Source organism: Pithys albifrons, chromosome 28 (assembly GCF_047495875.1).
Source record: "Pithys albifrons albifrons isolate INPA30051 chromosome 28, PitAlb_v1, whole genome shotgun sequence".
NCBI classification, from domain to species: Eukaryota; Metazoa; Chordata; class Aves; order Passeriformes; family Thamnophilidae; genus Pithys; species Pithys albifrons.
This window is the reverse complement of record NC_092485.1, coordinates 3,102,243-3,130,171: the sequence shown is the minus strand read 5'-3', so window position 1 is coordinate 3,130,171 and position 27,929 is coordinate 3,102,243. Positions and strand designations below refer to the sequence as shown.

At 47.9% G+C, this 27,929-nt stretch overlaps 1 protein-coding gene and 1 long non-coding RNA gene across 7 annotated transcripts; one reads left to right on the top strand and one right to left on the bottom strand.

Annotated features, from left to right (window-relative positions):
- LOC139683441 (uncharacterized) lies at window positions 1-3,290 on the bottom strand. Its single transcript, XR_011699783.1, has 2 exons — window positions 3,026-3,290; window positions 1-2,372 (listed from the first exon to the last, which is right to left on the bottom strand). It is a non-coding gene; the product is annotated as an uncharacterized lncRNA (long non-coding RNA).
- Window positions 2,119-27,929, top strand: CTTNBP2NL (CTTNBP2 N-terminal like). Of its 6 annotated transcripts, none has more exons than XM_071578580.1 (5): window positions 2,119-2,242; window positions 8,658-8,765; window positions 21,202-21,432; window positions 23,128-23,235; window positions 23,981-27,929. In XM_071578580.1, exons 2-5 carry the CDS (start codon window positions 8,667-8,669, stop codon window positions 25,469-25,471), a joined length of 1,929 nt encoding a protein of 642 aa, XP_071434681.1. In that variant the 5' UTR covers window positions 2,119-2,242; window positions 8,658-8,666; the 3' UTR covers window positions 25,472-27,929. The 6 variants fall into 6 exon arrangements, with proteins under 6 accessions (XP_071434681.1, XP_071434677.1, XP_071434679.1 ...); XM_071578576.1 differs by having other exon boundaries at window positions 2,119-2,356; XM_071578578.1 differs by lacking the exon at window positions 2,119-2,242 and adding an exon at window positions 3,478-3,628.

Here is a 27,929-nt window from a genome sequence, read left to right as displayed (position 1 = left end):
TATATTCTTTATTTTTTAATATATTTTTTCTGTATGGGTGTATGGGCTCAGCTATGAAATGTTTTCTTCTCTCATCTGCACTAATTTTCTGGATGTCAAGGCTGCAGTTGTTTATTTGCCATCCCTGAGACCACCTAGGACGTTTAGGACTCTCAGTCCCTTCAGATGTTTGCTCTTCAGCTGCTCTGGGTTCCCTGAGTGTCTCCCCAAGCCCCAGAACAGAGAAGCTTTTGGTGCCAGATGTTCCCTGATGTAACTCATGTATCCATGACCTTTCCAGGCTCAATTCATCGCCAGTTCATCAGCCTCATGCAAAGCTTTCTCCACACAAAGGTCTCCTTTCTCCTGTGTTTCCAGGAGTGGGGCTGGGCAGCGTCAGGAATGTTTGCAGCAAGCAGACAATCCCACCGACGGTCCGTGCCAACCTGGAAATACAGCCCCTCCCTCTCTTGCTATCTGGGAATGTCAGTAATGCTTCAGTTAAGTTTCGTGGGACTTGGAAAAACAGTCCCAGCGCAGCAATTCTTGGAAAAGCCGAGCTCCCGTTGAGCAGCGAGTGCTGCGGACACGCGGGGGAGCTGCAGCCACGCGAACGAGGGAGCGGATCCCACCCACCTGTGTTCCACATGAGGAATTCCTGGGGCTGGGAGCGGTTTGGGCTGCAAACCTGGGCTTTGGATTTCAAACTGAGACTGACCCCTTAAGGTCAACGCAGAAGTTCAGGTGGTGGGGACGGTCCGTGTGTTCTGGGAATGTTCTTTTCTGGGAATGGATGTTCAGTCATTGCAGGGATATGCGAGCCTCAATCCCCTCACTGACCATCACCACTCGATGTGGATCTCTGTCCCTACCCACTTTTTCTCCTAAGGCCTCTTTTTCCAGGAAGATGAGATGCTGTGCCAGCTTACAGACCTCTCTGGCAGGCTGCACGTCCTGCACTCACAGGATGTGGTGAGCTAAGTCAGCTTTTGTTTTGTCCAACTTCCTTAATTTGTGGCATTCCATGAGCCCCCTTCCCCTTTTCTGCAGCTGCAGGCAGTGAGCAGCCCTCCTGCAGACAGCCCTTCTCTTCTCCCTCTGCCAGCAGCCATCTCCTCCCTGGAATCTCCCTGGACTTCCCAGAGCATCCCCTTCCTCTTACACCCTCTCCAGCTCATCTTCCTCGTCCAAGGGCTTCACCCAGAACCCTCCTGTCCTAGTGGGGGTGAAAATGGTGCGGAGGAAGCAAACAGAGGCCTGTGATATGAGCTATTACCATTTTTCATGTATATGATTAAAGGATGTCTGCCCTAAAACCACATTCCAAGGATAAAAGAAAAGACTACAGGTGAAAAGCAGAGAGACAGGAGAAGCACAGGATGAGAGAAAGTCTTAACATACCAGCTGCTTGTGGCAGTGCCACAAGGGCACTTCCAGCCTGGCACAGCTTAGGAGAGGTAACCCATGTGCTTTTTTCTCCCCCTGGGCTCTCAGACTGCAAGACCAGAGGCACTGCAGTTTTTATCAAGGCTGAGAAATAACCCTCAGACTACCTGTCTAGACAAAACCATCCTCTGAACATACTAGACATGAGACTGCAGTGGTTGGAGGTGGCATTGTCTCTGTGTGAAGTCCTGTCACCATGTGACACCTTTTTGCAGTGGATTTGGACACTGCTGGTGTCATGGCACATGTCACAGGCCTTGTGGGAAGCTCCATGTGATCCCAGAGCTGCCCCACAGTCACACTCACAGAATCACAGATCAATCAGGTTGGACAAGACCTTTAAGATCATTGAATCCAACCTATGACCAAACACCACCTTGTCAACCAGACATAGAGTGCCACATCCAGTCTTTCCCTAAACACTTCCAGGGACAGTGACTCCACCACCTCCCTGGGCAACCCCTTCCAGTGAAGAAATTCTTCCTTAAGTCCAACCTAAACGTCCCCTGGCACAGCTTCAGACACTCCCAGCAATGGGAAAAGCCATTAAAAACTGTTTTCAGCTCCACAGAACCGAACACATCAGTGATGCCGAGTGAGCACAGCCCGTGGAAGGTCAGAAGCACAACGATTTGCCACAGAAAGGGTTAGTTCTCATTCTGGCTCAGCAGAGTGCTGGGTAAGCAGCTCCAACAGCAAAAAACCTGCTGCCCTCAACAGTGTCGCTGACCCTGCTCCGGCTGAGGCACCCACGGGCAACATTCCTTCCAGCAACCATTCCAAACGTTTCCAGGGCTCTTCCCTCGGCTGGCAGCAGGTAAATCAGGCTAAATGCTGGTTTTTCCACAGCTCCTTCATGCGGAGGAGTCGCTCAGCGCTTGCAAAAGCTCATCGGAGGGAAGTTGTGACAGGCGATAAGGGACGTGCCCAGGTGAGTCACGCTGGTCCTTCCAAGGGAAAACAGAGGAGTTATAAACACCCTCGGGCAAACCATCAGTCCCGAGTCAGGCCAAACTCAGGCGGGGTGCCATGAGAGGCAGGACTGGGAGGGCTGAGGGGAGGAGGGCTCTGAGCTGCTGTGGGGGGAATGGGTCTGTCCCGGGAACAGAGAGGAGAGCGGAGCCCAGAGACACTGTGGGGGGAATGGGTCTGTCCCGGGAACAGAGAGGAGAGCGGAGCCCAGAGACACTGTGGGGGGAATGGGTCTGTCCCGGGAACAGAGAGGAGAGCAGAGCCCAGAGACACTGTGGGGGGAATGGGTCTGTCCCGGGAACAGAGAGGAGAGCAGAGCCCAGAGACACTGTGGGGGGAATGGGTCTGTCCCGGGAACAGAGAGGAGAGCAGAGCCCAGAGACACTGTGGGGGGAATGGGTCTGTCCCGGGAACAGAGAGGAGAGCAGAGCCCAGAGACACTGTGGGGGGAATGGGTCTGTCCCGGGAACAGAGAGGAGAGCAGAGCCCAGAGACACTGTGGGGGGAATTGGACCGTGCCGGAAAACGAGAGAAGGGCCCAGAAACACTGTAGGGGAAACGGGATCGGGATGTGTGTGTGGAATGGGACGGTCCCGGGAACCGTGAGGGGAGCAGGGCCCAGACATACCATGAGGGGAGCGGGACTGGGAAGCACGAGGGGCTCTGAGGGGCATTGCTCTACCATGGGCACCATTAGGGGCATACTCCTGCCCCGACCCTCTGCAGCCCGGCCTGAGGCGCTGGGAGGCACCGCCGTTCACCTCCCGGGGGCTCGGCGGGTCTCCCTCGCTGTTTCTCCGCTCGTGGCGGGCCCCGGACCCGCCTCTCGGGGGGCCGCGGCCCGGGCGGGGCCCCCGACGGAAGTGACGCTCCAATCACGGCCGCGCTCTCGCTCCGCCGCGAACAAAAGGGCTCCTCTCCCTCCGCCCCGCCCTCCCTCCGTCTGATTGGCTGTCTCCGCGTCGCCCCGCCCTCTCCCCACCTCCCCCGCAGTGGATTGGCCCGCGGGTGCGGCGGCGGCGGCGCTGATTGGCGGGCGCGCTGTCGCTCAGCGCGGAGGGGCGGGGCGGGCGGCGGGTGGCGGAGCGGCGGGGGCAGGTCGGTGACGGCGGGGCGGGCGCGGGTCCCGCTCCGCGCTCCGGCCGCTCCCGCTCGGTCCGCTCGGTCCGTCCCGCTCGGTCCATCCCGCTCGTCCCGGCGCGGCGCTGCCCCTGGGGGCGGCCAGCGGCAGGTGCGGGGCGGGGGCGGCGCCGCGATTTGGGCGGGTGGTACCGGGGGGCGCGGAGGCCGCAGGGGTGGGGGGCGTCACCGGGAGTGGGGCGGGCCCGGCCCGGCGCGGTGGGTTGTGCCCCCCTCACCCTCCCCAGGACCCGCCGTCTCGCCCCGCAGCGGCCCCGGTGCTGGCGGAGGTCGCGGGGGGCTCCGCGGCGGCGATTGCCTTTGTTCGCCGCGGCTGTGCCGGCTCGGGGGGCACCGAGCCCGGGCCCTGCCGCCCCTTCCCCTTCCCGGGGTGCTGTGCCCGGGAGGAGCCGCTGGAGCAGCTCCCGGTGCCGGTGCCGGTGCCAGGGGGGGCTCGACGAGGCTCCCCCCATGCTGGGCGGGCTGAAGGTCAGAGCAGCCAGCGATGGTTCTGGTTCTCTTTCTTTCACAGAGCTTGCACAGAACACACGCGCTCGAAATCGGGCTGGTTTGCTTCGTTCCGGGTGGTACTTCACAAAAATCACGGCGTGGGGGTGTGTGGGTGTTTTGCAGGGTGAGTGTCCTCTCTGCCTTAGGGCTGAGATGCGGAGTGCGGGAGGTGTGAACACCCCTCCTTTAACCTGGTTCTCCCCAGCTCTGATGCAACGCCGGGTGCCACTGGGGATGCACAATTATAAGGTGCATCTTGGGGTTTTTTTCCTATTACGTAAACATATCGTGCAATTATTGTAACGACTCGAACATCACGCTGTACACGCAGCAGCAGTTTGGGGAACTCGTCTGTCAGGAGTTCCCAGACTATTCATTTGGGTTCTCCTGTGGATGTGATGACACGACTGCCCGTGCTCGCTCCTGAAAATACCAGCTCCTCTTCGGGGACAGGAGAGAGGAAATGAAGCTGATTCAGGATTAGAGACATAGAGGCATTGTTGCACTGGCATAGCTTTGGAAACCCCCTCTTTCAGAGGAAAAAGGAACTGGCTTTGTTCTTCCTAATATTATTTTTAAAAGTAGAAGGGTTTGGAACCAAGGGCTCGCAGAGGATCTTGAAGCTTCCACCTGACCGAGTCCCCTCTCTGTGCCTCGCGCTGCTCTTTGACTCCTGTCCTCTGACTCCAACCTTTCCTACAGTCGGTGGGTGAAGTTCCCTTGTGCTGGCAACATTCTTTCGCTCGGTTCGTGCTCGTGTGTGTGTGAGACAAGTGAAATGTAACCTGGACTGGTTTCATAATCTCCTCGGCGTGATCCAGGGCGAGGAGGAGCTGCCACGCTCTGCAGGCTTATCTGTTTTGTTCCTCAAGTGGCACATGCCAAAGATAACTCACCCTTTTTTGTTGGCTTGTGTGGTTGTAAACATTTAAACTGCTCTGGGTCGTTATTTGCAGTTAAATACTGGGAAATAACTTTCTTAGAAGAGTTTTATCTCCTCTGAGGGGACTCTAATGGTCTGTAGCTGAAAGCAAAGCTCACCTTTAAGTAAGCAAAGTAATTATCTTTGTTTATGCTCTAAACTCGGGCTTATTGTCCAAAAATGGTGCTATATCTCAGGCTCAGGGAAAATATTTAGACCATCAGACTAAATAACGAGGTCCTTGTGGTTTGCTGTGTGTGATTCCACTCGGCCTGTTCCCCTGGATGGGAAGGGGGAATGTGCCCTGGGAATTGCTAGATCTTGTTTCTGATCCTGGGAAACTCAATCTCTTGGTTAAAGGTTTGGAAACGGGTCAGGTTTCCCAGCTGAGGCATCCAGGTCCCTTTGGCAGAACAGGACCATGTGCAAGGGGGAGAACTGGGTGATTGAAGTGGGTTGGTGTGATCTTTTGTTAAAAAGGGGGAAGGCACAGGGATGTGTAGCCTGAAAGCCTTGGAATGGTCAGCTCAGGAGCCTGTGATGCTGAAGGGCTGGGAATGGCTTTGGATTTAGATTTGGATAAGGGAGGAGTAGCTCAAATATGTGCTTATTTAGCTCTTTGATCCAGAGCTGCTTCTTGTTCTTGTAAAATAATGGCATAGAGTGAAAAGAGCTTTGGTTTTCTTTCAGTTTTCAGCTCCCTGGTGTTGAGTGGCCCTAAAAGGGAGTGTTGGGGTTGTGATCCATTCAGCATAACAGGCACCTGCCAGCTGTGCTCTGGAAGCTCCCTGTAGGTCAGTGCAGAATGCAGGTGCATTTTAATGGATTTTAGGGCAGTCACCTTATTTGCAGCATCTGCTCCCAGTCTGTCCCCTCAGCAGTGTGGGGTAACTGATGCAAACAGAGCAGTTAGAGGTTTAATAGCAGCAGGTTGCATGTGAGGAAGCTGAGGCTGTACCACTTACAGACCTTTAATGTTCCCTCTTGTTGTTGCATAAATGATTGCTGTGCAAACTGGCTGCTGCTCTTTATTTCTGTAGGTATTTTTACCTGTATATTTTAGGCCAGGGCTCGTTTATGTTATTAAGCTGATTAAAGACTACAGAGGCATGGGAAGAATAGCGTGGCTTACTCTTGTAACACTGCAAAGCAGAAGTCACAATGGGAGTATTTAGGATATAGATTAGAAATTATTACTGCCCAGACTAATAGTTTTAAAATGCCAAACTGCAGCTGGTGGCTGTCCCTGCTGTAAGAGTGAGCTGGTTGGTAGCTCATGGAGAGATGCAGCTGCACATTTCCATGGCATCTCTTCTTAAAGGAAAAACATGGATACAGTCACGTTGAAAGTCCATGTTCAACACTTACTGTCCTTGGGTAACAAAATTAGATGATGTGCTTTGTTCTGAGATCTCAAGGGAAACTTCTGCTTTTTAGTTCTGGTTTATAATGCCACAAAACTAATATAACTTGGTGAGCATCTGGCAGAAGAAGTTATTTCCCATTGGTACTGATTGAGTCTTAGCACCTGTGAATTTAGTCTGAGCAAGGACTGAGATGGTTTTGAAATCAAGCTGTGCATCACCTGAGCAGATTTTTGGATGTTCCACATTTAAAAGCTGCCCAGTGAGGTGGTGCAGCTCAGACTTAAGCCCCAACACAAGCATGGTAAATTTTGAAGGCTAGAACAGACCCAGTCTCCTCACCCTTTTTGAGATAAACATGTTGTAAATCACACTCCTTCCCTCTGGTCTCACCTAGCCAGGCTCCTCATGGTGACAGAACTATCCAACCATTCCTGAAGCTTTTGGTCAGGTTCCCATCTTGAACCACTCAGGATGGTCAGGTTCCCATCCTGAACCACTCAGGATGGTCAGGCTCCCATCCTGAACCACTCAGGATGGTCAGGCTCCCATCCTGAACCACTCAGGATGGTCAGGCTCCCATCCTGAACCACTCAGGATGGTCAGGCTCCCATCCTGAACCACTCAGGATGGTCAGGCTCCTATCCTGAACCACTCAGGATGGTCAGGCTCCCATCCTGAACCACTCAGGATGGTCAGGCTCCCATCCTGAACCACTCAGGATGGTCAGGCTCCCATCCTGAACCACTCAGGATGGTCAGGTTCCCATCCTGAGCCACTCTGTCAAGGTCTGTTGGCTGATCAGAAGGTGTACCTCTTGCTGAAGAGGTACCAGCACTGCCCTGGCACTCCAAAGTGTGATTTGAGCCAATATAGTGCATTGCCCAAGTTGTGCCTTAGTGTCAAGTCTTGATCAGGCTTTTTTAACTTGCTGACAGATTGAACAGATTTGCCAAACACTCCACTTGTGGATTTTCCTCTTGAATATGTGAATACAATGCTGACAGATCCTGATGTCCAGGTAAACTGGTTTTGGAACAGCCAGTCGTGGTCACTTCCACTGCTCTTTCCTTGAGCAGCCCTTGCCAGTGGGAGGATGGGCCAGAAGAGACTGTAAGAAACATTCCTGCTTTATGGAATTTCACATAAAACACTGCATGAAGAACATGAGTGTGTGATGAGAGACTGCCCTGCTTAGCAGAGGGGCACAGAGCAGATTTCTGATTTCTCTTGCTTTATGAAGCTGCTTAGTCCTTTCTGAGCAGAACTTTCTGTTCCCAGTGACTGGAAAACTGCTCAGGCACAAACAAGACAGAACTTGCTTTTGTGTATAACTCTCCAAGGCACAGTTATGCAAATCAGTTGTAAAGGAGCAGTGACTTCAGACAAATTAGGCTTCAGTTGAATGTTTTAGCTGGATGGGTTTCTCCAGTAAAGGCCAGTTTAACCCTTTATCACTTGCTCCTGGAGTTTGGTATCTCTGAGTAGCTTCTTTGTGCTGTACCATTTTCTCATTGGCACAAAATGTGGTGAAAGGTGGACATGGCTTGGACTCAGTGTATTTGGTGGGTGTGCAAAGCACTAGACTGTATCAATGGGTATATTTGCATTACAGACAAGGATTCAGTCTGACATTACATTCATTTTAAACAAAAATATAATGAAAAGGCTTATTACTGGCCAGCATTAAGTGTCTCAGCAAAGATGCAGGGGAATAAAAAGCTTCTTTATGTGCAATTGAGATGATGGATCTCTGTTCTTATGCAGGCAGTGAAACTGTGTTTAATAAATGATGGTGATACTGAAACAGTTGGAGAGAATTGTAATTAAATGTGTATTTTCTGTGGCATTGATTTTTGTAAAGTGGTTTGGGCCCCTTCCATTAGGAATGGATAATGGCATTCCTAGGAATTGTATCTCAGCACTGCAATGTTCCCTTCACTGGGGAGTTGGTGTGGGTGGCCCAGTTTGGCTCTCATTCCTCACAGCTCCTCAGTGATGTTTGCAGCTGTGTCATCCAGATGTGTCACAACTTTTAAATCTCCGTGGTTTTCCCCTCTCCTGGTAACTTTGGCTCCTTCTTGGTGAATATTCCCCTGCACATTTTGCCCTCACCATCTGGCTGTGCATATGTTTGTGTCCCTTGGGAAAAGGTGACAGTGCATCTTCTACAACTGGTCTTGGAAGTTGGAGAGAAAATGATCCCCTTTTATATTGTTCCCTTGCCCCCTCAGGGCAATTTGCAATCCAGAAGCTGGAGTTAAGTGGAGATTTTCTGTCATAGCTTAGAATACTGATTTTAATGTCCAAAGAAACAGCTACTAAACTCTGTTTCATTTTTTCAGGTTTTCAGGATGAATTTGGAAAAACTCAGCAAACCAGAACTACTGACACTCTTTAGCATTCTAGAGGGAGAATTAGAAGCAAGAGATCTTGTCATAGAGGCCTTGAAGGTATGTTGTAAGTACCAGGATAAGAGACAAAAATGACACCAGTACTACTGTAAGTTCTGCAGAGCACTTGTATCCAAGGTGAAATTCGGAGGCAAAGATTTATTACTGGCTCAGAATTCCATCTTAATGTCATCAGGATTACATAATAAATGCTGCATATCATCTCTTGGAATTCATTATTGAAAGCTGGCTGCAAGAGGCATTTCAGTGCTGAAACACAACATTACCTGTGTGTTTCCATCCTTCCTCATAAAGAACCACGTGTTTCTACTGTGCAAAAGGTCTCTCAGGATCCCTTTGTTGGTTTTGCTCTCCTTTAGCAAGGAGGGCTTCTTAAAGCAGGAGCTGTGCTTGCCAGGAGGGATCACAGATTAGGCTTTTAGTGACAACAACGTCACACTGAGTGAAAAGCCCCCGTGGCTTTGTCTTGACTAAGCCACCATAAGCTGGCACTGCTGAGAGCAGCAGCCTTGTGTGTTCAGCAGCTTATTCCTCCCCTCTGCTGGCACAAGCATTAGTGTAACCTTCCAGTGAGGCAGCTGCCAGCTAAAACTGCTTCAAAAACTCAGTTTAACCCACATCAGGGGCAGGTGATGTGCTGCTGGGGTGAGCACACGTGATGGTACAAGGCAGAGGTGGGGCTGGGGTGAGCACACATTGATGGGACAAGGCAGAGGTGGTGCTGGTGTGAGCACACATTGATGGGACAAGGCAGAGGTGGTGCTGGGGTGAGCACACATTGATGGGACAAGGCAGAGAGGGTGCTGGGGTGAGCACACGTGGTGGGACAAGGCAGAGGTGGTGCTGGGGTGAGCACACATTGATGGGACAAGGCAGAGGTGGTGCTGGGGTGAGCACACATTGATGGGACAAGGCAGAGGTGGTGCTGGGGTGAGCAGACGTGGTGGGACAAGGCAGAGGTGCTGCTGGGGTGAGCACACATGATGGGACAAGGCAGAGGTGGTGCTCGGGTGAGCACACGTGATGGGACAAGGCAGAGGTGGTGCTGGGGTGAGCACACGTGGTGGGACAAGGCAGAGGTGGTGCTGGGGTGAGCACACATTGATGGGACAAGGCAGAGGTGGTGCTGGGGTGAGCACACATTGATGGGACAAGGCAGAGGTGGTGCTGGGGTGAGCACACGTGATGGGACAAGGCAGAGGTGGTGCTGGGGTGAGCACACGTGATGGGACAAGGCAGAGGTGGTGCTGGGGTGAGCACACGTGGTGGGACAAGGCAGAGGTGGTGCTGGGGTGAGCACACATTGATGGGACAAGGCAGAGGTGGTGCTGGGGTGAGCACATGTGATGGGACAAGGCAGAGGTGGTGCTGGGGTGAGCACACGTGATGGGACAAGGCAGAGGTGGTGCTGGGGTGAGCACACGTGGTGGGACAAGGCAGAGGTGGTGCTGGGGTGAGCACACATTGATGGGACAAGGCAGAGGTGGTGCTGGGGTGAGCACACATTGATGGGACAAGGCAGAGGTGGTGCTGGGGTGAGCACACATTGATGGGACAAGGCAGAGGTGGTGCTGGGGTGAGCACACGTGGTGGGACAAGGCAGAGGTGGTGCTGGGGTGAGCACATGTGATGGGACAAGGCAGAGGTGGTGCTGGGGTGAGCACATGTGATGGGACAAGGCAGAGGTGGTGCTGGGGTGAGCACACATTGATGGGACAAGGCAGAGGTGGTGCTGGGGTGAGCACACATTGATGGGACAAGGCAGAGGTGGTGCTGGGGTGAGCACATGTGATGGGACAAGGCAGAGGTGGTGCTGGGGTGAGCACACGTGATGGGACAAGGCAGAGGTGGTGCTGGGGTGAGCACACATTGATGGGACAAGGCAGAGGTGGTGCTGGGGTGAGCACACATTGATGGGACAAGGCAGAGGTGTGCTGGGGTGAGCACACATTGATGGGACAAGGCAGAGGTGGTGCTGGGGTGAGCAGACGTGGTGGGACAAGGCAGAGGTGGTGCTGGGGTGAGCACACATTGATGGGACAAGGCAGAGGTGGTGCTGGGGTGAGCACACATTGATGGGACAAGGCAGAGGTGGTGCTGGGGTGAGCACACGTGATGGGACAAGGCAGAGGTGGTGCTGGGGTGAGCACACATTGATGGGACAAGGCAGAGGTGGTGCTGGGGTGAGCACACGTGATGGGACAAGGCAGAGGTGGTGCTGGGGTGAGCACACATTGATGGGACAAGGCAGAGGTGGTGCTGGGGTGAGCACACGTGATGGGACAAGGCAGAGGTGGTGCTGGGGTGAGCACACATTGATGGGACAAGGCAGAGGTGGTGCTGGAGCCTCTTCTTGCAGGGGTTGCAGGAAAACTGGCTGAAGTGGTGGTACCTCTGTGCTTCTGCTGCCCTCACTCAGGTGTTGTGGGCTCTGGTAGTCTCTGGCCAGTTTGCTGTGTTAATATTAAGCCTGGAAAATACTTTTCAAAATATATATTTAAATATATTTCTTATACTTTATATATGTTACACATATATGTGTAATACTGGTGCTCTTTGAAGGAGGCCTGGTTGGCATTCAGCCCTCAGTAAGGTAATAAAGAACCAGTGGTATAAATGATAGAAGGGGTCAATTTTTGAAGAAATGAGTTGTGGCAGGGTTGAATATTGAAGGCTCTTTCAAGCTGACCTGTCACTGCTCATAATGTATAAAATTCCCAGCTATTTCTGAGGAGGAATGGCAGCTTGCAGGCCTGGGAGCTGCAGGGCTTGGTTTTCCAGCAGAAGCTTCTGTAGCTTAATTCCAAACACCTTCTTCAAAACAGTGGGAATGTTTATATTTATCTAAATGCAAAAACAATTAACAACAGTCTTTTCATTTTGGAGGAATGCTGTTACCCCTTCAAAACCATCAATCAGGTGGAAGGTTTGACTTCTGTTTTAAAGAGACTTAGAAGTTTCTCCTCTGTCCTGGAATCCAGTTCCTCATTCTGTGTGGTCAGAATGTGTTACCCAAACAAGCCTCACTTTAGTATTTCAGTGTGAAATGTGTGTAATGGAGCACAGGGAGACCAGTGGGAGGGAATGCAGCAGCTCCATCCCAGAGGCTTTTTAGTGCCTTCCTTCCCCTCGTGCAAAGCAATTATCTCTTCTGTTGAAATTTAACCTGCAGTTCCCTCTTGTGTGAGATTAATATAGTCAGAATACCCTTTGACATGATTTGTCAAGTACTCATAACTGAGAAGAAATTAAATGAAATTGTAACCTCTGCTTGATAATTATGGAGCATAAAATACCAAGCTAATCAAAGGTTAGTGCTATTTCCCCCTCCTTCTGTAAGGGATTTGCTGTCATGTTTCATGTTGAGATTGGGAGGAAAGCTGAAGGGGGTAGGAAAGGGCAGTGAAAGCATCAAATCAGGAGTGGCTCCAGCTCACAGGAAAATTCCCACCCCTCCAAACTGGGCTGTGCCTGCAGCAGTGGGAGGTGTTGTGAGTCTCCAGCTGTGCTGCTCCTCAGATCCAAACCCTTGTTCCCAGGGATGCTGCAGCCCAAGCCTGGCTTCCTGCTGGCAGGAGCTGCACTGCCCTTTCCATTCGTGGAAGGAAAAGTCCTGTAACTATTTAATCTGGTGGCTGGGCAGAGGTTCAGCAGCAGAGAACTCCCAGCTTTGCTTTGTCCACTTATTTGGAATATCCAGCTCGAGAAATTCTGGTTTTGCTGTGTTGTTCTCATTGTTTTCTGATAGTAACTGTGGTAACAGCTTATTGTGCCTCCCTGGCTGAAGGGTTTGATTGTGTGTGACTAATTAAAGGAAACGTTGCTAATCTGTTTACTCACGTTTTGATACATTTAAGTGCTGCCCTGAAGAAAAAGAAACTTTTAAGAGTGAATTAAAGGTTGAGGCTCAGAGAGTGTTCAGTTTAACTTGCATATATTGGACTAATTGAGTTGTAATTACACTGAGAGAGGTTGGAAGACCCAGGGCTGGGGAAAGGTGGTTGTTCCTGCACAGAGGAGTTGTCTGACTGTGGTCTGCCACCTCTCCCTCTTCCCCAAGTGTTATGGACATTGTATCCTGCCTTAGCTGCCAGATTTCTTTGGAGGAGTTGACAGTTTTATGTTCAAGTCAGGTGTATGTTGGGAAAAGGTGGAGTTCAAACCTCTGAACTTTATTAGAGGATTACATGATCCTAAATCATGGGGGTGATTTTCTCCAACAGTTCCATTAAACACATAAATGTCAGTGGTTAAAAATCAGAATTTTATCTGCCAGTTTACTTCCCACATAGTAGCAAAAATGCATTTCCCTTTATGGCCTAATTTGACTGCTGGTTCATATTTAAATGCTTCTGAACTCGGCATGTTTGAGGCAAATCCTTTTCTACATTGTAGAAAAGGACAAGAACTTGTAGAGAAAAAGTATCTCAATTTGTAAACTTGTAAATTGACTGTGGTACAGTCTGCAATAATTGATATTTCTGCACACTTAGGGACCAACATTTCACATCTGGCATTTAGCAGAGACAATCCATGCACGCAGATGACAAAGCTTAAAATAGTTTTGCTCTCCCTCACCGTGTCAGGCACTTGTTGGTTGGCACTGGCCCTGTTTCAGTGTCCAACAGGAGCTGCTGAGCTGAGTGTTCAGAGAGCACTTGTTTAACCTGCCCATTAGATTTCCTCCCTCTCTTCACTCTCCTCACCAAATCTTTGCCCTTTTTTCCTGGCTGCCTTCTCTCCATGGATGTCTCTTCACACCCCACCTGGAGCCCCTCTCTGTGTGCTGGGGTGACACTTGAACTCCTGGGATGTATTTGCTGCTCCCAGAGCAGGTGTTGGGTCACCTCTAACTGATGCTCCCTTCACTTTCCCTCCCTGACTTCTGTCCCTCACTGCTCTTCTTTTTCCTGTAGTTTACTTTTTTCTTGTGTATTGTCTCTAATGGAGCTCTGGGCATTGTGAGAAGGACAATCACCAGCTGTGAACCTGGTCTTGACTTCTGATGTCCATTTAAAACTGTAATATTATTTCAATTTCACCAATTATACTTGTGTAAAGCAAGTAAGTTAACTGTGTTCAGTTTGCTTCCTCTATTTTGAAATCTTTCTGGAGAGAAAAAAACTTTTTTTGTGTTTGTTTTTTTGGTTTTGCCTGAAAGTAACTTCCTGTCCACCACATAAATCTCAATGTTCTCCTTGGAACAGCCCTTAAGTCTCACTTCTTATTGTGCTCCTTTTCCTGTAGTTATAATTGTGTTTATATCATCCAAAAAAACCCAGATGCTGTCAGAGAGTTGCATAATACTGAGTTAGACTCTCAGTCCTCATTGCTATGTAGAAAGGATTGCATGAACCACAGGTTCATCTTCTGAAATAGCACACCAGGACTGGAAACAATTCAATATTTAAATGGATCTCTATTGCTGTGTTAGAGCACTTTGTTCCCTGCCCCCTGCTCTTTAAAGAGAATTTTCCATACATTAGAACTGAAGTTCTGTTTACTTTTGGAAAACAGGAAACAGCTTTTTGGCTTGTTCTTTTATGTTAATAAGGCCTCAGGCAATTTACACTGGAACAGGAACTATTTAGTGTTAATGACTGGGAGCTGGTGCTCATCTCTTTGCTTCTGAGCTCAGTGATTCACTCCAGAGCAATATTAATGCATTCCAAATTTAAGTGCTCCTAGAAATTAAGTTTACAGTGCACTGTCAAAAAGCTGCAGTCTACCTCTTGTTTAAATAAAAAAGTTCAGTAATATAAAACCTTGCTGCAGATGCTGGTAAATCTTTCACAGATGGGGCAAATTGGGGTTTTGCATCACTTGGAAAGCAGCTTCCATGGAGCAGCATTCCCATGGGTGCTGTGCTGCTGGAACGAGGCATTCCTTACAGCTTTTCTTGCAGCTTTGGGCAGCTTTTGGCTTGTTTCTTGCTTGAAGCAGCACCATTTGCCAGGATCTTTCAAAAACTGCTTCTCTTCACCTTCTCGGTGCCCAGGAAGGTGCTGAACAGGGAGCAGAGAGGTGTGGGAATGGTGCCCACTCTGGAGTGGCTCCTGCTCTGAATTTCAGCCCCCCTGGTGTTGTTGGGCTCCTGGTTTAGAGGTGCCCAAGATGCTGTTCCTGGGCACGGGGCAATCCCTGGCCCATCCCAGCCAGGCTTTATCCTCTGGACCAGAATTTGCCAGGGAAAGGAATTGCAATTTTGTGCTGCTTGACATTTCCTAAGAAAACTTCTTGTCTTGTTCAAAGCTGATAACAGGCCCTACGTGGGCAGCTCTTGTTTATCTGGTTTGTTCACTTGATATAATGATGGCAATTAAGACAGAAGCTGCATTTGAGCAGTTTGTTTTGTGGCTCTGTGTTTGGCATTGCAGCAGAGCTGGAGCTAAAGCAACACTGGAAATCCCACTCCAGCATTTTGACATTTATTTTCTGTGCAAAGCAAGTGGTCCCCACCCCCATTTCCCTTCTCTCTCTCAGTGGCTGCTGTGACCTCAGCCTGTCTTTATTCCCAATATCTGTCTCTGGGGAGAGAAGCTAATAAGGAAGTTCAAGGCAGCAAGAAGCTATTTAAAGATTATTCCACTCTCTGCTACATGAAGGAGGAACTTCTGTGCAAATTATCACTGGAGAGCTGCATACACAGTAGCTACAGTTAATTAACAATGTGTTTGCCTTGTGCTGATGAACTCTGAAATTACAGGCAAGAGGAATGCTCTACATTGTGTCCAAAAAACACTTGAAACAAGTCTTGGAAATTCCCTGTATGATGTTCCAGTAAAACAAGTTGTAAAAGATTATTGAATGGAGAGAGAAAACGCTGTCACATAAACAAGATTTCAGTAAAAGGAAATACTTTATTAAAAAATAATACAGCAATAGATTATGGGAACTATTCATCCCCAAACAGTCTAGAAATCCCAAGAGGAAACAGTAGCTTTTTCCTAAGAAAGCAAAGCCTTTGCTTTGCCTTCACAGGAAATATCTTTTCAGCTGGGTCAGATACTGCTTCTGCTCCATAAAATCAGGATTATCCCTTCCCAAACAGACTAACAGTGGTCCATTACCCAAACTGGAGCTCAGAGCCAGAGAGTTTCACATGGAAGCCTCTCTGCTGCTGCCTAATTCCTCCAATCAGCTGGAGTTTTATTTTTAAGAGCAGTCGATGTGTGTTGCTGCTTCCTTTTTAAAAAGCAGCCCAAGCTTAAATGTTGTCTTCTTTTCCTGTTGGGAGAGGGCAGTTAGATGGTCTTCAAAACTGCTGAATAATCCATTTAGTTCCTTCTGGAGTCTGAGTGTTTTGATAGGAAATTCACAACTGTGCATATTTGAGATGATACAGGTGGAGATGCTAAATCAGGAGATCAACTAATTGCAGAGGATTTAATCTTATTTCAAAGCACAGTTGCTGTTGGAAGTATATATGTCACCTCTGTTCCAGATGAAATTTTTCACTCTTAAGTTAACAATGCATTTTGTAAACTCATTTCCTTGTTACTGAGGCTTGATTTCCTGTGGATTTATGTGTTTTAGTAGGTTGATGCTGGGATCTGACATCTAGGTTGGGTTTTTTTCACTCTGGGCTCACTGGCAGAGTGTTTCTCTTCCATCATCAAGTTCCTTCTCTTTTGAAAGGTGAACAACAACTGTATTTAAGGCTGAATTCCAGTTCAGACAGGACAAAATCACAACTGTTGGAGATGTTTCAGTTCAGACAGGACAAAATCACAACTGTTGGAGATGTTCATATGTGACCCCCACTGATGGAGAAGTTGAGCTGCAGAGTCCTCCCAGTGAGGAGCACAAAGGAGAAGTCACTCTGCCTGTGACACTTCCACACCTGTATGAAACAGCTCTGGATATTCTGGCACTGACACTCCATTTCCAAAGAGCTGCCTCGATGATTTGGGTGACACAGGTGGCTGCACAGAGGTGTCACAGGCTAAAAAACAAATCCCTGTTTGCATTCCCAAGTGCACAGTGGCCCAAATGCCAAAGCACTTGGGTTTGTTTTTGCAAACTAGATGTGGTCGGTGTAGGATGACCTGGGTAAGACTTTCCCTAGTCTAGACAACTTTAATTAAATGTTTATGCTCTGCTGGCTACTAAAGAAGAATAGCTGGACTTGAGAAGGCTCTTAATGTTATGATAGTCTCATCTGTTTGTCAGGCTAGTGCAGGAAAATACTGACTTGCTCAGAGTAGCAAGGAAGAACTCCTTGTTCTCTCCCAGACAGGAAATAAACCACCCCACTAAATTCAACAGAGTTCAGAGTTGTGAGGAGCAGAGGAAAACAGGGCTTTGGTTACACCTTCAGGATTGCAAAAAAATAGAGGGGGACACACCTTAGTGCCAGTTCTTTGAGATCTTCTTAGGAAGGACTTGCCCAGTAAAGGCAAGGTTTGTTTACACTGGTGGACACTGGTGCCCTTTGGGATGGTCTGTCCTGTGTTTCTGTGTGGCTGTAGAGTGACCAGCACTGGGATGAGTTGGGATTAAGCTGTTCTGTCAGAGCAGTTCAACCAGCTGGATGGATATCCCAATTTATATTTACAGGCTTTTTAATGCTTGAGTCATGTAGAAATTTCCTCCACACTGAGGTTTCATTGAGTCATTTTTATAACTTTTTCAGAAAAACTGAAGATTCGCTGTTCCTAAAAAAAAAAAAACAACCCAAAAAACAGTAAGTCTGTAGCTTTTCCTGTGATTCATTAAACCAGGGCTGCCCCATTATCCAGGACTGCCCTCCTCCCATTTCCAGGACTGATCTTTTCCTTCCTCTCCTTTTTTTTTGTGTGTAAAGTTAGAACAATATCTGCAGCTCTGATCAAAGGTATCCACAGTTCCTGATGGATGTTGCTGATAGAGAGGGAAGGGCATCTGTGAGTGTGAGCTGTTCCTCTGTGGTTCTTGACTGCAGGGGTTAAAAAGCCCAGCTCCAAACACCACCATAGGATGAACATCCCTAACTGGCTTTGGTTATGGAGAAGATACGGAAATAAAAGTATTTTGTTTTCATTTTTTTATGCCTCTTGTCAAGGTAATGCAAACACTTCTCCCTTTGAGAGCAGAATTTGACTTTATTGATGTTTTTCATGCTAATCACTTGGTTGCATCTCAAAGTGCAGCAAATAGGAGCACCTTTCTAAGTAAAGCAAAGTCTTATTGTTGAACTCTCAGGGCCCTGCTCTGTACAGCAGTTTGCTCTTCTGTTTCAGTGCAGCTGTACCAGCTGCTGTGTGGGGTGAGGAGCAGAGCACCACCACTCTACTACATCTACTTCTGTGGCAGGAAACTGTTGGGGGAGTTCAGGCTGGATCTCAGGAAAAGGTTCTTCCCCCAAAGGGTGGTGGGCACTGCCCAGGCTCCCCAGGGCAGTGGGCACAGCCCCAAGGCTGCCAGAGCTCCAGGAGTGTTTGGACAATGCTCTCATGGGGGGGATTTTGGGATTTCCTGTGCAGGGCCAGAAGTTGGACTGGATGATCCTTGTGGGTCCCTTCCTGCTCAGGATGTTCCCTGGTCCTGTGGCTACAGCCCTTGTGTGCTCAAGTGAAGTATTTGCAGTTCTTACACTGGGACAGCAGAAAACACCATTCCAAGGAGTCCTGGCTTCTGAGCTGTCCTTTCATTTGAGTCAGGCTCAGTCTTTCCTATCTGAAAGATGCCCTTGTGCAATCCCATAAGAACTGGGTGACAGTTTGCCAGTCGTGTTCCCTGCCAGTCGTGTTCCCTGGCACGGGCTCGCTCTGCATTCAGAGCAGGGAGCTTTTGTGTTCCACCCTGTGCCAGCTCAGTGCCATCCACAGCATCAGCAGAGCCTGGGCTGTGTGGGACTGCTGCTCAGAGCCCTCCAGCAGCTCTGAAAAGCTGCTCTGCTTGATTTGGGATGGCTTTGCTGCTGTTTGTGCTCTGCTGTGAGGAGGAAGGTGAAGGACATGTGAGAAAGTGCAGACAGTGTTTGTTTGGAGGTAAAAACATGTCATTTGTGTGCTGTGGCAGGAAAAGTGCAGTGAGGATCAGAACCCTCCTGCAGGTCAAACCCTCCTGCAGGTCACACAGTGCTTTGCTAGTTGAACGTGCCAAATTATGTTCTAAATTAGACACACTTTGATTAGAGGTACTAGAACACACTCTTGAATTTCAGGGGTGCAGGTAAGTCCTGCAGAGGAAAACCCACATCTGTGGCCTCCCTGAGAATGTGCCACTGCAGAGCACAGCCACTTGCAGGCTCTGGAAAAGTACAGGTATGAGTTGTCATGGTAACCAGCCCTTATGAGACAAGATGAATCAAGAGGAATCAGATTTAAAGCTCAGATTTGAAGGTGTTATTCCCTGGCAGGGGTTGTGCTGTCAGTGATACACATGGGAGTGAAACAGTCACAGGTTTTCACAAATGCTCAGAATTAACCCAGAACCATTTCAGTGGAAATCAGTGACTTGTTTCTTCCAGCCAAGACAGCTCTGAGGCTCTTTTGTATCTAAAACTGTTTTCCCTCCTATGTCTGTTGTTACATAAATATCTGTTTTCATGTGGTTTCTTATCATAGTGGTAAACATGTAGATTATACTTTAATATCTGTGCATTTATGAAATTTTATTTAGTTTTTAGGACTTCACACTAATCATTCAGTAGGATAAGCCTGTTGGTATCCTAACAAACAGATTTCCAGATGGAATGGCTGATTCATAATTATTTGGGTTGGAAAAGACCTCTGAGCTCATCGAGTCCAAGCATTAAATGCTGTAAATGTAGAGCTTAGGACGTGTGAGTTGTCCTAATTCCTACATGTCACCAAAGAAACCTCATCATTCCTGTCTTGCTTCTTGAGAAACTAAACTCTGTTTAGTCTGGTTGAGAACATTAAGGATTTTATTAACAATTCATGGATTTATAGGCTCTTGGAAGAATGAAACTCTTTAATTGCTCAACATGAAATTCTTTGCTGGTGACACAGTCAAGGAAACCACACAACTGCTTCTTTGACTGATGGGACAGTAAATGATTAAATCTTTTGTTGAGCAGGAGTTGGTACTCACCTTCTTTGCTTTCACACAGTTCTGGAACGTAAGTCATGGCCATGGCAGGTAGTTGTGGTATGAGGATGTTTGTAGACTGAGTATATTGTGGAGATCCTGTGATTTTAAACAAGATTTTCCTTTATTTCTAGTTTTTCTGGGGCCACTTGGTTAAAAATCACTGTTCAACAGGGACAGTGAGGAATTAATCAAGCACATGCTTCTTCTAACCTCCCTGGGACTTTTCTCAGGCTGCCTGTGCCCAGTGTGGGTTTGCTTCTGTTCCAGCTGTGGAAATGAAAACATTTACAAAACCCACTTGCAAGACTGAAGTGTCTCACCTGGAGAGCAGGTGTCTCCTCAGAGCGGTTGTGGAGTGGGGAGATGCCCAGCTGTGTGGGGCTGATCTAGCCTGCCAGAGCTGGCTTCACTGCCATATTCTAGATTTTATTGCCTTTATTAGGGGGAAACCATCAGGTTTTCATAGAATCCTTAAGGTTGGAAAAGACCTCCAAGGTCATCGAGTCCAACTGATGACCAAACACCACCTTGTCCCCCAGCCCAGAGCACTGAGAGCCACGTCCAATCCTTCCTTTGACACCTCCGGGGTGGGGACTCCAACCCTCTCTGGGCAGCCCCTTCCAAAGCCTGACCACCCTTTCCATGGAGAAATTCCTACTGATGTCCAGCCTGACCCTCCCTGGCACAGCTTGAAGCCATTTCCTCTTGCCATGTGTCTTGTTCCCTGGGAGCAAAGCCTGACCCCCAGCTGGGTCCCCTCTCCTGGCAGGGATTGCAGAGAGAGAGAAGGTCCCCCCTGAGCCTCCTTTTCTCCAGGCTGAGCCCCCCCAGCTCCCTGGGCCACTCCTGCTGCTCCAGCCCCTTCCCCAGCTCTGTTCCCTTCCCTGGACTTGCTCCAGCCCCCCAATGTCCTTCCTGAATTGAGGGGCCCAGAGCTGGACACAGTACTCGAGGTGTATTGTCCATTTTGTGTATTAATGAGTGGTTTTATTTCCTTGGGCCCAGCTGAAACCCTAAACATCAACAGCTTAAAACCCCCTCTGATGATAGAAGGCTTATTGTCCTCACTCTACACTTAACTTTTCGTGGTATTAATTAGCTCAGAGTGCTTGTCCCTTTGTTATTGGTGTGCTCAGAAGGTCCAGGTGGACTTTGGAGATGACACCATGGCATGGGCTGTGCTGCTGTTCAGGTAGATTCCTTTGTTTTATGAATTACTGTCTGTTAACCTTTAACACGACACACTTGTGTTTTTTCCTGTCTGAGTGCTCCTATTCTTACAGCAGATAACAGGATATGAATCAGGCTGTGCTGAGTTCTCTTTATCTCTAAGTGGAAAACTGGGGCAGAGAAATATTAACCATAAAGTCCTTCCTTCTTTATCTAGTTTTTTGCTTTAAGGATATTAAAATCCAAATTTGTTTTTGTGTCACAGGCCCAGCACAGAGACACGTTCATTGAGGAACGTTATGGGAAGTACAACATCAGTGACCCATTGATGGCTTTGCAGAGAGATTTTGAGACCCTGAAAGAGGGAAATCATGGTGAAAAACAACCAGTATGCTCCAATCCTTTATCCATTTTGAAAGTGGTGATGAAGCATTGCAAGAACATGCAGGAAAGGATGTTATCCCAACTCGCTGCTGCAGAAAGCAGACACAGAAAGGTGGGTTTTGCTTCAAGTGAGATGTGCAGGAGTTCACAGCTGCATTTTCATCATGTGCTAACTTCAGCAAAACACTTAAATCCCTGAGGTTTGGTAACTGAGAGGGCTTTGCACCTTGTTTAAACTTGTCCTTCAAGATGATGCAGCTGGTAAGTTTATTGGTTATAATTCCAAAACTTGTAATACACACAAAGTGCTTCTGTTAGGGCACACCAAGAAGGAACCAGCTTACAGCTGGGAGGGGCAGTGCTTCCCAGAATGTAGGAAAGGATTCCTGGGAGATGGAATTCTCAGCAGACAGATCACTGCTCTGCCTGTGACTTGTTCTCCAGGGCTGTTGAAGAGCTGCTGCCAGGTAGTTATGACAGAGCACCTCCTTGTGCTTCCCTAAGGAAGTATGGAGTGACCAAAAGCATTTTTCATGCTATTTGTCCTCTCTAATGAAGCTCCTGTAATTCTTCAGACATGGTTTTAACGTGTATTGACACCAATAAAGTGCTTGGTCCCTGTGTAAGACTGGACTTTCACAGAAATGGAAGTCACTGGCAGTAACAGCAAGGCTGTGTTTGACTTTGCAGCCAAATATCTAATTTAATCATAGTATTAAACTCAAATATTTTTCCCCTTCTCCTTCTGTTCTTCCTGTCTCCTGTGAAAAGCTTCTTTACATGCTTAACAATATATAAGCATTATTTGGAAGCTTAAATTTCAGGAAGACTGAGGAGCTGCTAAATTTATGGGGAGCATGTGTTGGGAGAGCTTAGAGTTTTGGTGATGAGATACAGCAGATCCTCTTGGGAAGTTTGTGTTCTGTTTGGTTTTTTGTGTTGAGTTAATAGAATTTCAATTATTCATATAATTCAGTGTGAAAGCTGAAGGAGCTCCTTAACTGGGTCCTTATGGGAAGCAGTTTCATTTCAAGAGCTCATCTTATTCTTAAGTGGAAGAACAAATTAATGTTCTTGAAAATAAACTTTGCACTGGAGTCCTCAATCCCCTGTAAGACACTGGGGAGAAGCCTCTGTGGGAATTACTGCTGGAACATTAGTGAGGACTATCTTGTCACTGTTAGTGCCCTGTGTCTCCTCCTGGGGTTTGTATTGACGGTCGTGACTAATTCTGAGTTTCAAGGGACAACAGGCACAAACTGAAATACAGAGAGTTCCTTATGAATATGAGGAAAACCTGATTATTTTTGAGGGTGGCAGTGCACTGGAACAGCTGCCCAGAGTGGCTGTGGAGTCTCCTTCTCTGGAGATACTCAAAACCCTCCTGGATGTGATCTGTGCAGGCTGCTCCAGGTGAACCTGCTTTGGCAAGGAGGTTGGACTGGATGGTCTCCAGAGGGCCCTCCAACCATTCTGGGATGGGGGCACCATTCACAACATGAACCTCTCAAGGTTATTCCACAGAGTGGAGGAAAAGTGTGCAATTTAGGTAATTAATAATAATTGGAGACAGGTGCAGTGTGATGTTTTCCTGACTTCTTTCACAAACTGACTCGATTAGACCAAGTAATAACCTAATATTGAACTTGTCCCAAACCTCCTCCTTTGTGATTTTGAGTTGAATTTGGACATCTGAGGCTGCAGTGGCCACTCTCCTGTGTCATTTGACTTTGGACCTGTGTGAATCTGTGGTGATCTCTTCCTGCTTGTAAACATACCTGGGCACCAGCTGGTGTTTGTTTGGCAGGTGATCCTGGACCTGGAGGAGGAGAGGCAGCGGCACGCCCAGGACACGGCCGAGGGCGATGATGTCACCTACATGCTGGAGAAGGAGCGGGAGAGGCTCACCCAGCAGGTACAATTGGGGAGCTGTAACACCCAGCCCACAGAAACCCTGGGCTCCTGGGTGGTGAACTTCATAGGGATGTGTTGGAAGAGTAGCAGGAACCTCCCTCTGTGAGGCACTCCTGGCTTTTTATCATGTTGATATGAAAAACAGCTTTAATTTCTCAGGGTGTTTTGGTAGCTGAGCAGTGCCATTAATAGGCAATCCAATGCTTAGAAATCTTACTTCAGCCTGAAATCTGAGGAGTTCTCAAAAACAGGGCTGAACTTGCTCAAAATTTAGAGTAAGTCATGAAAGGTCTCCTGGGGGTGTTATTCAGAGATGCTAATAAATATTTAAGCCACTGTTTCAGTTTCTCAAGCACTGCAGCCTTTATTGAGCATACACAACACATCAGCATTTTAAAGCCTAAATGCCTTTAAAAGGCAAACTGACAAAGTAGTAAATGAGGTGGAAGGAAGCTTTGCTGCAGATCAGTGCATGGCAGGCTGGCTGTGTATCTCACTGAAGGTCAATTGACTTTCATACATGATAAAACTACTAGTAAGTAATAATTCTTACTACGTGCAGGCTGAATCATTCCATGTCCTGCAGATTCCTGGGGCAAGAACCTCTTTCTTAGCTCGTGCCATCTTTTACTGTGTAGTTGCTCCAAGATACACAGTAACCCCATTCCTTTTTGGGGTGTTGTCCTTCATTTACTTTCAGGAGGTTTTAAGGTTCCCTTAGAATCTCTTTTGTTGTTAATTTGCAGGTGGAGTTTGAAAAATCCCAAGTGAAGAAGTTTGAAAAAGAACAGAAGAAGCTGTCAAGCCAGTTGGAGGAGGAGAGGGCACGCCACAAGCAACTGTCTTCCATGCTTGTAGTGGAGTGCAAGAAAGCCACTGCCAAAGCAGCTGAGGAGGGGCAGAAGACAGCAGAGTTGAGCTTGAAGCTGGAAAAGGAGAAGAGTAAGGTGAGTAAACTGGAAGAGGAACTGGCAGCCAAGAGGAAGCGAGGTTTGCAGATGGAAGCACAAGTAGAGAAGCAGCTCTCTGAGTTTGACATTGAAAGAGAACAGCTGAAAGCCAAGCTGAACAGAGAAGAAAACCGTACAAAAGCACTCAAAGAAGAGGTGGAATGTCTGAAGAAAGCCCTGAAAGAACTGGAGGCCTCTCACCAGGAGCACAGTCCCTCTGAGCCCTTGCAGCCAAGCCCCTCAGTGATGTCCAGAGGTGTCACAACTGACAGTCCCCCACTGAAGTCTGTGTCCTGCCAGACTGAGTGTGTGCAGGCAGAGAGAGCAAACGCTGCCAGCACAAGCAAAGCTGTTCACACCATGTTTCCCAGCCCCTCCACGCCTGTTCATTCCTATGCAAAATCCAATGGGCATTGTGACACCGATGGGCAGACAAGTGGGGAGCTACTGCAGACAAACCCTGCAGAGAGCCAAGTTCAAAGGGAGAAATCTGCTGCTGCAGCCTCAGAAAATGCAGTGGAGAATGGAAGCTCTCCTGTAAGAACGGAGTCACCAGTGCATCTGATGTCCCACCACCCTTCTGGGGGGGTCTCCCTCTCTCCCAGCAGCACAGCAGGCTCCTCTCTGACACCTTCCCCCTGCTGCTCACCAGTGCTGACTAAACGCTTGGTGGGCACCTCAGCCAGCAGCCCTGGCTACCAGTCATCCTACCAGGTGGGCATCAACCAGCGCTTCCACGCGGCCAGGCACAAGTTCCAGTCCCAGGCCGAGCAGGACCATCAGAGCAGTGGCCTGCAGAGCCCCCCATCCCGGGATCTGTCCCCCACCCTGGCAGACAACTCTGCTGCCAAGCAGCTGGCACGCAACACGGTCACCCAGGTGCTGTCCAGGTTCACCAGCCAGCAGGGCCCCATCAAACCCGTGTCCCCCAACAGCTCTCCCTTCGGCACGGACTACCGGAGCCTGGCCAGCGCCGGCAGCCCCAGGGCAGAGGGTGCCCACTCACCCAGCCCCGCCAAGGTCTCCAGCCCTCTCAGCCCCTTGTCTCCTGGGATTAAGTCACCAACCATTCCTAGAGCAGAAAGAGGGAACCCTCCACCCATTCCTCCAAAGAAGCCTGGCCTGGCTCAGTCACCTGCTGCTGCTGCTCCTGCTGCCCCACTAACCAAAGCCTCGTGCCAGGCGTCCCCCCTGGGTGCCCCCATGGACGTGGCAAGCAGCTGCTCCAACAACGCTGTCGTGTCCAATGGCAAAGACCTTGAGATCCTCCTGCCAACCAGCAGCTAGTCTGCAGAAACTGGGAATGTGACATTCCACAGCTTAGCACCCTGGAGCTAAGACACTGTTTTTCCACTCCATGTTATTTATTTCCGTAGTAGCAGATTCTGTCTGTATAAAGCATTTTAGTATTTTTTTTTCTTTTTTAATAGGTAGGGAAATATTTTTGTTTAACTACAGCTATACAGTAGCCTCCAAATGTCTCATGGCAACAGTCAAATCATTAGAGAGAACCATAATCATGTGGTGGGACCTACCAACCTCTAATGGGACTGAAATGCTACTTTTAAATTATGCAGAAAAATTTTTTGCAGACTTTTTACTCCAGATGAACATTTTACAAAAGTGCCTGAACTAAGCCTGCAATATGAATGTGATTCTTGGGAAAAGGTGAGGAGAGGACCATCTAGCTGCAGAAACAAATCCTTCTGAGTCCTGAATGTTGAAACCAACACTGGTTTTCTTTTTAATTCTTTCCATTTGCTAAAAAAAGTTAGCAAATGTGCTACAAATTCTGTAAGGTGACCATCAGACCAACACAGCCAGCCACACTGTGTCCTTCAGGACACATCTCCCAGCTATTTGAGGAAGCACATGAGTTTCTTGGGGTAAAATTTAGCTGTAATACATCCAGATACTTTTCTCTCAGTATTCCTTGTCCATATAGTTCTTGTTGCTTTCTTATAACACATTCTGCAGAGATACCTGTGTGCTTTAAATGGCTAAACTCTGGTTTCTGGTGTGTCACCTGGAATTTTCAAGCTCCTCAAGCATTCTACTGTTGTGTGTAGAACTTCTGAGAAAAGGATCTTTTCTGTTACTTGACAAAGATCTCACTATTACTTGAAAAAATCACTAACCCATATAAATACAGGTGTTTTGCAACAGTAACATGGGATCTTCGACTATGAACAAGAGCAATAATTTTGTTCCTCATCTCTGTCAGTTGTGTCTGACTGACCTGGATTTTACCCACTAACTGTGGGATCTTCTGGCTTTCCTTGGCTGCAATTATGGAACCAAATCATACCTGCTGTGTGATTGAATATGTATCTATGTGTAGGTGTATCACACACATATGCACTAGGGAAATCTTTATCTACTCTTGATCTTCTGCCTAATATGAAGAAAACATGGCAATTCACTGAGATTTAAAACAATCATGTAGTGTGGAATTGACTGAGTTTGAGGCAAATCGTGTGTGTGAAAAAGCATTTGGGCCCAAGAGGGGAGAAGCAGCTGGTTCCTGCACAGAAACATTTGCTGCAAGAAAATCAGCAGGGTGGTTTTCTGAGTCACTGCTGTGAGAAATACAGGCCAAACAGCACAGCTGAGTGGCAGAGGCTGAGAGCATGACCCTGAGTGAATGATCTCGGGTGCTGGATGGGAACTCACCCTAAATTTAGAAACTGGACTTGCTGCTCGGTGTCGTGCAGCGTTGAGCACTTCCCTTGGTGTTTGCACAGAGCACAGCTTCCCACTGCCAGAGACACCTTCTCCTTTGCCATTTTGCAATATTTCATTAGACAAAATACCTTTGTTGTGGGGGGGATCCCTGTGCCCTGGGAGGATGCACTTATGTCCATGGCAGAGAGGTCCCTTTGGAGCCTCATTCCATAGGACATCAGAGCTCTCTGCTGCTTTGAGTGACCCCCACATGCCATGCCAAGTGTTTAGACTAGAACAGAGGTTTGTACATACCTTTTAGTAGCCTTTTAAATTGTGGTGTTATGGGCTGTTGTTCATATTCCAGTGGAACAGGCTGTGTACAAACAGCAGAGAGACAGAGGCAGCCAGAGCTAAATGGGCAGTGATTCTTCTGGAAGCACATTTAGTACTTTTTTAACTGAGTCCACAGGAGATTTTTTTTCTCTTGCTGAGAGAAATTGTAAAAATGGATTTTGGCCCATGTATCCCTTTGAATTCAAAAGTGAGGCTTTTGTATACACTGCTTGAATGAGTTTCTTTGCTTTTACATTAATCTAACTGGTATTATCCCCTTTATTGATAGCTCGAGAGAGAGAGATACTATGAGGAAGTCTAATAGGAAATGCACTGAGTACTGTTTCTTCTAAAATATAATATGGGAAGGAGGTATGCAAAAGAATGTATTTTTGCTAGTAGCCCAACTTCTGAGAGAGACTAAGCACAAGGGATTAAAATGGATCCAACTAATTCAGTAAGACATTTTAGAGTTAGTATTTAACTGTTGATGTAGATTCTTTGTGGAAGCAACTAAATATTTCTTCTCTAACTCACATCTGTCCTAAACAGACATTGTTGCAGTTGGTCACTGGCTAATGGAGTATAATGAAGTGCAAAATGTATAACACTAGTATTAATTCATTAACATTTGTAAATTTGTAAAGCCAAATGTACCAAGCTGAAGTCTTTAATCATTTTTATAGCTGATGGCATTAAACATGTTAAACATTCATATTATCAATAAAGGATTTTATTTTTAAGA